The sequence below is a fragment of the Haliotis rubra genome, unplaced genomic scaffold (genome assembly GCF_003918875.1).
Source record: "Haliotis rubra isolate DU_JTF1 unplaced genomic scaffold, ASM391887v1 Scf856, whole genome shotgun sequence".
NCBI classification, from domain to species: domain Eukaryota; kingdom Metazoa; phylum Mollusca; class Gastropoda; order Lepetellida; family Haliotidae; genus Haliotis; species Haliotis rubra.
Window position 1 is genome coordinate 204966 of NW_025767586.1, and position 12226 is coordinate 217191.

Consider the following 12226-nt stretch of genomic DNA (forward strand, 5'->3'; position numbering starts at 1 on the left):
CAACTGTCGTAGTGCTAAGATGATCGTAACTCCCATACTATAACATAGACTTACAACTGTCGTAGTGCTAAGATGATCGTAACTCCCATACTTTAACATAGACTTACAACTGTCATAGTGCTAAGATGATCATAACTCCCATACTTTAACATAGACTTACAACTGTCGTAGTGCTAAGATGATCATAACTCCCATACTTTAACATAGACTTACAACTGTCGTAGTGCTAAGATGATCGTAACTCCCATACTTTAACATAGACTTACGACAGTCGTAGTGCTAAGATGATCATAACTCCCATACTTTAACATAGACTTACAACTGTCGTAGTGCTAAGATGATCATAACTCCCATACTTTAACATAGACTTACAACTGTCATAGTGCTAAGATGATCATAACTCCCATACTTTAACATAGACTTACAACTGTCGTAGTGCTAAGATGATCGTAACTCCCATACTTTAACATAGACTTACAACTGTCGTAGTGCTAAGATGATCATTACTCCCATACTTTAACATAGACTTACAACTGATGTAGCGCTAAGGTGATCGTAACTCCCATACTATAACATAGACTTACAACTGTCGTAGTGCTAAGATGATCGTAACTCCCATACTTTAACATAGACTTACAACTGTCATAGTGCTAAGATGATCGTAACTCCCATACTTTAACATAGACTTACAACTGTCGTAGTGCTAAGATGATCATAACTCCCATACTTTAACATAGACTTACAACTGTCGTAGTGCTAAGATGATCGTAACTCCCATACTTTAACATAGACTTACGACAGTCGTAGTGCTAAGATGATCATAACTCCCGTACTTTAACATAGACTTACAACTGTCGTAGTGCTAAGATGATCATAACTCCCATACTTTAACATAGACTTACAACTGTCATAGTGCTAAGATGATCATTACTCCCATACTTTAACAGAGACTTACAACTGTCGTAGTGCTAAGATGATCGTAACTCCCATACTTTAACATAGACTTACAACTGTCGTAGTGCTAAGATGATCATAACTCCCATACTTTAACATAGACTTACAACTGTCGTAGTGCTAAGATGATCGTAACTCCCATACTATAACATAGACTTACAACTGTCGTAGTGCTAAGATGATCATAACTCCCATACTTTAACATAGACTTACAACTGTCATAGTGCTAAGATGATCATAACTCCCATACTTTAACATAGACTTACAACTGTCGTAGTGCTAAGATGATCATAACTCCCATACTTTAACATAGACTTACAACTGTCGTAGTGCTAAGATGATCATAACTCCCATACTTTAACATAGACTTACAACTGTCGTAGTGCTAAGATGTTCGTAACTCCCATACTTTAACATAGACTTACAACTGTCGTAGTGCTAAGATGATCATAACTCCCATACTTTAACATAGACTTACAACTGTCGTAGCGCTAAGGTGATCGTAACTCCCATACTATAACATAGACTTACAACTGTCGTAGTGGTAAGATGATCATAACTCCCGTACTTTAACATAGACTTACAACTGTCGTAGCGCTAAGATGATCATAACTCCCATACTTTAACAGAGACTTACAACTGTCGTAGTGCTAAGATGATCATTACTCCCATACTTTAACATAGACTTACAACTGTCGTAGTGCTAAGATGATCATTACTCCCATACTTTAACATAGACTTATGACAGTTGTAGTGCTAAGATGATCGTAACTCCCATACTTTAACATAGACTTACAACTGTCGTAGTGCTAAGATGATCGTAACTCCCATACTTTAACATAGACTTACAACTGTCGTAGTGCTAAGATGATCATAACTCCCATACCTTGACATAGACTTATGACAGTTGTAGTGCTAAGATGATCGTAACTCCCATACTATAACATAGACTTACAACTGTCGTAGGGCTAAGATGTTCGTAACTCCCATACTATAACATAGACTTACAACTGTCGTAGCACTAAGATGATCGTAACTCCCATACTATAACATAGACTTACAACTGTCGTAGCGGTAAGATGATCGTAACTCCCATACTATAACATAGACTTACAACTGTCGTAGCGCTAAGGTGATCGTAACTCCCATAATATAACATAGACTTACAACTGTCGTAGTGCTAAGATGATCATAAATACGGGTTTCAACAGCTGGGTTGGCTCATAGCACGTGCACAGTGAAATAGGTTCGCGCAACTTGGAAGGGGGCTGTCTGGTGAATACTCGGTGAAGGCTTTGGTGTGAGTCATTTTATAATGTTTTGTTGATATCTCACAGGCGCGAGCTTTTTATATGTTATGACAGTAAATAAACTGTTTATATAATTTCATTTGTCTATTTCACCACACGTTCTTCTTACCGAGTCACTTTCTCAGTTAGATACTTAAAAGCAATGTCATTATTTAGCGTTGACACAATTTCTAACTGTGATATAGATATGTCGCTGTCACAGACAAAACTCAATGTCTTGTTTTATTGACACCTGTGTGTCTGCCTGCCTGCCTGTCTGCTAATGACAATAATCAATACACAACTGCGATCACTGACCACATGCAATTTGAACTTAACACCAATCAGGCTATACACCATAAACAAAACGCATTGATTTATGGCCCGAGTTTGGTCTCTGTCACATTATGTAATTACACAGACAGGCAGGTGTGATACTTGAACACATGACATGTTATGATGTCTGTTGATTGCAAAATGTTATACACAAAAAATGAGCATGTATTTACAAAACCCAACATCTCTATATATACACACACAATGAGCTGTGAAGGCGGCATCTGCTAATGAACCAGCCGTTACACTTGAGTGCACACCCACCCGCTCTGACTGGGTTTGGTTTCCCGGCTGCTTTGTTTCGAGGGAGGTAAACCCAAGTACAAAATATTGCACTTTTGATCTGCGCGATTATAGGCTTATAATTTTGTTTATTTGTTTTTTCATAATCAGCAATGCATATTATATGTCATGAAGAAGTGATAATTGTGTTTTAATTATGTTTGATTTTTTGGTTGCATGTGACCTTTAACATAGACTTACAACTGTCGTAGCGCTAAGGTGATCGTAACTCCCATACTATAACATAGACTTACAACTGTCGTAGTGCTAAGATGATCATAACTCCAATACTATAACATAGACTTACAACTGTCGTAGCGCTAAGATGATCGTAACTCCCATACTATAACATAGACTTACAACTGTCGTAGTGCTAAGATGATTGTAACTCCCATACTATAACATAGACTTACAACTGTCGTAGCGCTAAGATGATCGTAACTCCCATACTATAACATAGACTACGACAGTCATAGTGCTATGATTGCTTTGAGGAACGGGGTCCAGGCTGGATGACTTGGTTGACACATGTCATTGTATCCCAACTGCACAGATTGGCTAGGAGCCAGCAGTCGTAATTGTTTGGCGATGCAACAATTTCAAGATTTACTGTAAATTGTTTTAAGCCTGTCCGTGGTGTCACATGCTCACTTAGTCAATCTGTATTTATCTTGTATTGCAGCTCAGAGCCTGAGGGAGATTGCAAGTAATGAGAAGCTGTTTGTCCAGACAGAGGCTTTTCATGAAGTATGGAAAGTGTCAAAGGAGGAAAACGTGGTATTCATTGTTGGACCTCCTGGAGCAGGCAAGACCATGATAGCAAAAGCAGTTCTTCTGAAATTGCGAAAAGAGCAGGACTTTGAACCTCTGATCCTGTTAAGTGTACAAGAAATGAGGGAGGCATTGAACATAGATGAGAAACAGGGAATATTCATCAAAAACACTTTTGGAGTATCAGACTTCGATCAAGCGAAGCTAAATTTGTTGCTGGAGTATTTTGCCTCAGTTAGCGTTTGTGTTTCTGGTAACAAAAGGTTCATCTTTACTTGCAACAACAGGATTTTTACAAAATGTCGGCCATATTTAAAACTTAAGAAATTCTTTACTGCAAGTTCTGTTGTCGATGTGAAACAGGTTGGTGGCTTGACCGTCAGTGACAAAAGAACCATCTTGTATACACATCTCAAGCAACGCGATGTTATCCTTCCAGATGACTTAGTGGATAAAATTGTAAACTGTGCAAATAATTCCACACTTGCCTTCCCCAAATGTTGTGAAATATTTACAAAGTCACCATATTTACATGACCAAGGAAAATCTGTTAAGTTCTTCCAGAAGCCAGTTCTATACTATAAGCTTTCAGCTCAATTGTTGTGGCAAAAGGATGATAAGAGCTATTTTATAGTACTATTGCTTGTGATGGTTTTGGGAGAGCTACAGGATTCCTTCCTTAAAGATGTATTAGAAGACAGTCTCATTCTGAAGAAAGCAGAAAAAGTTCTTGCCATGTTGCCATATGAAGTGACGTTGACTCAACTAGAATCAGCCACCAAAGATCTTCTGAATGAAGGCCTGTACCTGAAAAGGTCTGAAAACAACGATTCCTTCATCTTCATAGATAGCTGTGTATGCGATGCTGTTGCTATTGTATTTGGGACTGAATATCCCAAACAACTTCTGCAGATTTGTTCTGGGGAATTTCTGTGTGAGAGAGTGCTTGTAAATTCTCAAAGTAAGGAAGAAAATGATGAGGGAAATTTCCCAATAAGGAGTGGTCATTTTGACTTCTTGTCTGAAAGATTTGTGACTGAGATACGCTCAGGTTCTCCATATCTGGTTACTCGTCATCAAGCTTTAGGTGATGGTTCATTTATCAAGAGTTTCGCAAATTACTGTGAGACTAAAACAGATATCAACTCCATCCTAAAATCAAAAGACAATCTTCATCAATTTCCGTTATTATTTTGGTCATCATGGAATGAGAAAGAACACTTGTTTCGGTGGATTTTCCATGAACACAAGAAACGCAAGCTACCAATATCTAAAGAGGACATTAAAAGAATCGCTCGAGCATGTTGTATCTCAGGAAATGTAGGGGCTCTGAAAATAGTTTTCAAGGTTGTAAAATCATCTTCCGATATGGTAGAAGACTGTGCAACAATGTCCCTTGCAATGCCAACATGTAGTGAAGCTTCCTTGACTGTGTCCCCAGTTGAAGGAGTTGTTCAAGTAGGTGGGTTGCTTAACACTGCATGTCTCCATGGTCATCTCCCAGTGGTGGAGCTGCTGGTGACCGAATACCACTCTCCAGTTGACCTTCATGATCACTATGACAACACTCCCTTGACCATTGCGGCCAAACATGGACATGCCAACATCGTGAAGTTTCTGATAGATCAAGGAGCAAAAGCAAAGATAGGGCATCAGTTGAAAAAGATGGCAATACATGAAGCCTGTGAAAACGGAAGGACTGAAGTGGTGAAGGTTTTACTGACAGCCTGGCCTAAACTTGTAGACGTTATTGGTCCAGCTCCCGACCTACGGTTCCCTATACATTATGCATGTGCAAGTAAGGAACCCCAGTTGGTGAAACTGCTTGTTGAGAAAGGTGCTGTTCCTAAATGCGTGGATTCTACCAATAACACTGCGTTCCACACTGCTTGCTGTAGGCCAGGGGGTCTGCGGGTTCTAAAAGAACTGAAACCAACTTTGCAGGATTTAAAATTACAGAACAAGTTCCTTGCCACATGTCTTCATCTTGCTTGTGAGTTTGGGGGGCCTGCCATGGTTGAGTTTCTAATCAAGAAAGGTGCAGACGTGAATGCTTTGAACAACAAGAAGCAGACATCACTACATGTTGCATGTCAGAGGAATCATGTTGCAATTGCTGAAAAGCTCTTGAAGAATGGAGCTGATGTGTTTGCCTTGGACATCACGAAAAAACCCGCTCTGAAGCTAACAACACACAAAAAGTTACAGAAGTTTCTAATTGAACAAATGAATGAGAGTGATAAAGTAAATCAGAAATGATTCACCATCACGATCATGATCACGATTACGATCATGTGTGTTTGTCATGCTTCTGAAACCAGGGCAGATTCCCCACATGGTAAAATGTGTGAAGTCCAATTGTGGTCTCTCCCCCCAACCCCTCTGTCAGCAAACAAAATGTTCCACAACTTACTCATAGAACAAGTTACAACAAGTGAATGTGAGTAAGGAAATGTGTGGGTGTTCCTGGTCCAGCAGGTACATCAGCAATGATTCATCTGCACAGCAACAAATTAGCTAAGTTAAGTTTGTTTGTTTTTTGTTGTCATTTCTTTTTTTGTTTTTGTTTGTTTTGTTTTTATTTTGCATGTGTGTGAGAGAGAGAGAGTGTGTGTGAGTTTGTCTGTGGTATAAGAGTGTTTGTGTGCGAGTGTGAGAGAGTGTGTTTGTGTGTGAGAGAGTTTGTGTGAGAGTGTGTGTGTGTGTGTGTGTGAGAGAGAGAGAGAGAGAGAGTGTGTGTGTGTGTGTGTGTGTGTGTGTGTGTGAGACACCAAAAACTAAATATGAATGTGAAATCAACGAAGAATATTTCTTTAAAATATTAAGACAACTTAATGTTTAAAATAATTCATTATACTCACTACATGTGTCCATCCTACAGCTTGCACTATTGAGATGTCATACCATTGTCTGTCTTCCACATGCACTAGGCTGTTGTGCTTGGGCGTTTGAATCAAACATGGTGCTGGTGTGTTTCAGCACCCTTGTTTTTCGCTGTTTTTAGCAATGTTTCATTGGTGCCAAATGTCTTTATTTTTTAACACGAAACTTTTATTTAGCTGTATTTGACATATTTTAGGGGCAGGTTCTCAGTACTAATTTCCCTAATTACCCAAGGAGAGGTTACTTGATATATAGACCTATGAGTTAATAATTCCAGTGATAATTGGTCACAACCGACTATATTGGATGTCAATACATATTGTCGATAGCCTTGTCAGAGGTTTGTTAGCTACTTTAGTAATGGCGGTTATACTGTTGCTTAGCAACTCAGCTTGTATATTTGCGCATGGTCTGTTAATCAGCGAGCCTTGTCAGTGTTGACTGGTTCTTTGATCCCTGAGATTTCTTGTCTTTAATTACCATTAGCTTCTAATGATGAAACTGTGAACACTTACTGGGAAACAAGGATAAGTTGAGCACCGACCTGACAATTGACCCGTATTAGCATGTACGAGTGCCGCCCACTGGCGCTTGCCATTGTTAGCGAAGGGGACCCAGGTTGTCCGCGATCAAGTGTAGTGCCACTTGCTACACTGACGTGAGAGTCTTATGAGCATGGCGTCTGCAGCTACGCGTGGACTCAATTTCATCCTCATGCAATGCATGTGCACTAGCCTACATCTGCTCTACTTTTCAAAAACCAAATGGGTTTGCTCATTGCACCGCCTACTTCTCGAGTTCTCTGCGCCGGTCCAACTTATCCTTGTTTGCCAGTAATTTAACATTTAATGACATGCTGTTATTAGTAGCACAGGGAGCTATGCTGCTAACTTGATGGTGATCAGTTATAACACAAACATTGGATGATGTTCAGATCAACTGGTGTGAAAGTGTGCTCAGAGAAGCACCTTGCTTCCGCTTTCTGGGCAATACCCCTATTGTATATATCAATGCTCATACTGTTGATAACTGGATTGTCTGGTCTAGGCTCAATTAATTACAGACCGCCACCATATAGCTGGAATATTGCTGAGCATGGGGCTAAACAATAAAGAAACAAGCAAACATCTGGTCAGAAGCTCTTTCCACTTGACCATGGAGATTGTCTCATTAATGGTTCCTTGATCACTTGGACATCTGTTCCTTGATCAGTTGGGTTCAGGCTCACCGACATGGTTGACACATGTCATCGTATCCCAATTGTATAGATTGATGCTCATGATCTTGACCACTGGATTGCCTCATCTAGACTCGATTATATACTGAATGCCACCATATAGCTGGAATATTGCTGACTGAGGCATTTAAACAACAAACAAATAAATTGATCAGTTGGGACCAAAATGCTTCCATTGTTCCACTTACTAATGTTACCATTTGTAAAATTGACAAACAACAATAAAGAATGATTTCAAAATTTTATATTCTTCATTTTTCAGTCGTAAATCTATTTACAGGTGTATGTACGACATATGTACACAATGAATTGATGAATGATTCAGAATAATACATGACACCATATGACCAGGCTACCACTTCCACATCTTCACTTCAAATCTCTCCTCAGACTTCAATGCATGGCGCACAGACATCAATTTTAAATTTTATGGTATTTTGTTCACACACTGACTAATTCCCATTATAATTGTTTGAACATCATGTTGCTTGTTCAGTACCAGAATCCCAAACCACAAAGTGTTATCATAAATCTATACGTTATCATCGGCTTACAAATGAACGTTTTGTAGATAGGGTCCCAGGAAGCAAAGTGGTTAATGCGTTCGCTCATCACACTGAAGACCAGGTTTCGGTTTCAATTTCAACATACGTACAATGTCTGAAGCCCATTTACAGTTTGGTCTTTGTTCACATGTTGAGTATTTCCCATTATGGTAACTTCTGGGCGGTGGGGTAGCCTAGTGGCTGAAGTGTTCACTAGTCACACTGAAGGCCCGGGTTTGATTCCCCATCTTGGTACAATGTGTGAAGCCTATTTCTGGAGTTCCCTGTCATGATATAGCTGGAATGTTGCTAAAAGCAGCGTATTACTATACTCACTCATTATGGATTACTTCCAGTTTAACGTCACAACAAGGACTGACTGACTGAGTTTGGTTTTACGCCGCTTTTAGCAATATTCCAGCAACATCACGGCGGGGGACACCAGAAATGGGCTTCACACATTGTACCCATGTGGGGATTCGAACCCGGGCCTTCGGCGTGATGAGCCAACGCTTTAACCATTAGGCTACCCCACCGCCCCTCACAACAAGGAGGCAGGAAATGATCCCCATGGGATAATACTGAACCAGTCTATCTTTCATGGAGTTTCAGCAATACAAACATTAGACTATCATGTGGAATGAATATCTGCATGTAAAAAAGAACTGGACGCTAAACAAGCGAATGAAATGAAATGAATAAATGGAACAGAATGAATACTGTTTTCATGTCGACTACTTGGGCATGAGGAAGCTATACGGTGCTGGACTTCACAAACTGTGCCAGGTGGCAGGTTCTAATCAATGATCTCTGATTCATGAAGTATGTAGTTTTCAGAAGTAATCATAATTGGAAATAGTTAAATTAGTAAAACACCATATTGTCATTGTCAAACTTGCTTCTTTAGGGATCAAAAGTTGTGCAAATAAGAATTATTTTTACATCCAACATTCTTCTCCAGTACATCTATATCGGTAGATGAATGTTTAGCAATCTTATAAATGATCCATAAGATATATTTATTTTAATGAGGTTCTCAAGATCTATGCCCTTGAAGACATGTCTCCTGTACTAAACACCTATACTTCAAAATAGGGTTTGGTTGAACACAGATTGGAACAGTACTTCAGTCATGTGACATTGTGTCAGTTTCATGAGGAAAGACAAAATGACATAGACATTGAGCCTTTGATATAGCATCAACTGACCAATCATCATTACCATGGTAACTCTGGGATATATTTCCCCCAATTAGCAGATCCTGACACGGCTGAGAGACATTCAGCAAACTGGGGGGCCCTGAAACACTTGTTATCCCATACCTAGGTGTTGTAAAAATGCCTTTTGTCCTGACAACCAGAACATAGGTTCATTTCCATATATATGTTAACTGTTCGCATTCTCAACAGTCAGATACACACAGTTTGTTGCCATACCAGATATCTTGGAATCAGAGATCCAGTAAAGAAATTTAAATATAAAGCTTCTTCGCGAACTACCGCATAGTCCATGTCATTGTCGGATTACAATCTAAAGTTCCATCTCAGTTTGAGAAAATGACCATTATTTTCAGAAAATCAGTCTCATTAAAATCATATTTGTGTGCTCAGTACAGTTATACCAAAGAGAACATCCCATTACAATTGAGTCACATCCTTTCACGAACTCCGACAACCAGGTAAATGACTAACAGGAACCTGAACATTAGCAAATCAGAAAAATCTTCAACGAGCTGAACAGCAAGTTTCAAAATGGTAATTCCAGATTACACTTTAAAACGTTTTGATAAGATCATTGATAAAATGTGAAAACTGAAAAAATACACACCCAAAAATCTGTAAAGCCATACATATGGCGGAGATGTACTTTCCATGGGCTGTTAAAAGTCTATTTCATCAAAGATTTATCCCTGTGAAAGACAGACAATATCTTGCATTCAGATTGTCACACAACCCATGACTGCCATTCAGAATACCCAATGATAACCTTCGTTGCCTGTTTAGGAAGTGACCTACTGATTGGTTAGACGACATTTCGCCCTGACATGACCTGTTATGGGATGTCCTCAGATTGTTGTTTGCAGTAGAGACAACGAAGATCTGATTTTAATGACGTTGCAGAGAAACATAATAACAATCCAAGAAATTGTCCCCTAGAATCATTCTTGGGGCTGATTTCTTGTGTAGTTTTTGTCAGCACTCTCATGCATAAAATTATCAAAATGTACAGAACAGAGACATAAATTAGCATCAACCATGTTGTGGTTGTAAATAAGTCTTCAAATGTAAAATTAATGTTTCACTTGGAAATTCCAAGTACAACTTGTAACATAATTCATTGTAATGTATTACACTGCCAAATAGACTCTAGTCACACAAATAAGTAATGTTACATGGTAAACCCCTTCTCCTTGGAAAGTAGCAGTAGTTTGATGCCAAATAGTGTTACACTTTCTCTCAGATAATTCATTCCCTTTCTCAAACTAAAACATTTTCTGTGACCTACTCACATTTTTCATGTATATATCACTATCATAAACAGTGAATTTTTTTAAACAAACACTTTTCCGTAACTGCCGGAATAGCTTAGAGCATTCATACACTAGTTGCATTTAATGGTGTTTCTTTACAGATCAAAAATAATCCTCAGAAACATCATTTTCATCGCATCTCTGTTTCGGTGAACAGCCTGCAGATCTGGCTGAGTGTCCTTAACTCAGATTGGCTGACATTGGATATTCCCAGCATGCATCAGAAGAATCAGGTCCATGTTCCTGAACCATTACGCTGATGAAAACAGCATTCCCGGCATGCATCAGAAGTTCCGGGGCCATGTTCCTGAACCATTACATCGATGACCACTGGTTGACAAGGAGTATTCCCAGCATGCATCAGAAGTGTCGGGGCCATGTTCCTGAACAATTACGTTGATGGAGATTGGTTGACAACGAGTATTCCCAGCATGCATCAGAAGTGTCGGGGCCATGTTCCTGAACAATTACGTTGATGGAGATTGGTTGACAAGGAGTATTCCCAGCATGCATCAGAAGTGTCGGGGCCATGTTCCTGAACAATTACGTTGATGGAGATTGGTTGACAAGGAGTATTCCCAGCATGCATCAGAAGTGTCGGGGCCATGTTCCTGAACCATTACGTTGATGGAGACTGGTTGACAAGGAGCATTCCCAGCATGCATCCGAGGACTCAGAGAGCCATATTCCGGCCCTCGATACTGATGGTGATTGCTCTCTGGGCCTTATTGTGCTTCTTTTTGTCTGCAAATGCTCGTGCATGTTTATCATACCGACTGGGATCTTTCTTTCCTGTACTCTGTAAAACAAATGTCATACAGCATATACAGAATAAGCATTTTGTTAATCGTGTGTTTTTAACTGATTGAACTATATCCTTACATAGGGGTGGTGGGGGTAGCCATGTGGTTAAGGCGTTTGCTTGTCCCGCCATAGACTTGAGTTCAATTCCCAACATGGGTGCAGAATCATGTGTCATGATGTCTAACTTGCACAACAACCGGAAGTGTCTGTTTTGTTTTCTACCATGCATGTGTTCTCTCCTTTCCGTCCCGCCTGACCCAGCTTGTGTGACTGGTTTTTTTACCCTCATCTTTTTAACTTCTTTAATCACCCTCCCTCCCTACCCTCGTTCTTTTATCCTACTCATGACACATTGTTCTGCCTAAATCTTTTTCAATATTTTATCTACTCTTGCTTATGACTCAAACCTCTGTTATTACTCGATACATGCCGTAATTATGGTGTCTGTAGTGTTTATAGTATTTTAGGTTGGTGTTGGGCCATATGATATTTTTTCCCTCAGCGACTTGTTTACCTATCTTAAACTCCACCTTAACTGCCAAACAAGTGTTTGTTATCTCCTCCTTATTGTTTTATGGAGGTCTATCAAATTACA

The 12226-nt window shown here is 39.5% G+C and overlaps 2 protein-coding genes across 7 annotated transcripts in view; one reads left to right on the forward strand and one right to left on the reverse strand.

The window, feature by feature from the left end:
• LOC124262793 overlaps window positions 1-7995 on the forward strand; it is a 37149-nt gene extending 29154 nt beyond the window's left edge. For all 5 annotated transcript variants that reach the window (XM_046697338.1, XM_046697337.1, XM_046697339.1 and 2 more), the window contains one exon: window positions 3544-7995. In XM_046697338.1, the coding sequence (XP_046553294.1) occupies window positions 3544-5891 (2348 nt within the window). In that variant the 3' untranslated portion in view covers window positions 5892-7995. The remainder of the gene's footprint in view (window positions 1-3543) is intronic.
• The window catches only part of LOC124262795 (IWS1-like protein), a 29214-nt gene continuing 24967 nt past the window's right edge, over window positions 7980-12226 (reverse strand). For both annotated transcript variants that reach the window (XM_046697344.1, XM_046697342.1), the window contains one exon: window positions 7980-11626. In XM_046697344.1, the coding sequence (XP_046553300.1) occupies window positions 11501-11626 (126 nt within the window). In that variant the 3' untranslated portion in view covers window positions 7980-11500. The remainder of the gene's footprint in view (window positions 11627-12226) is intronic.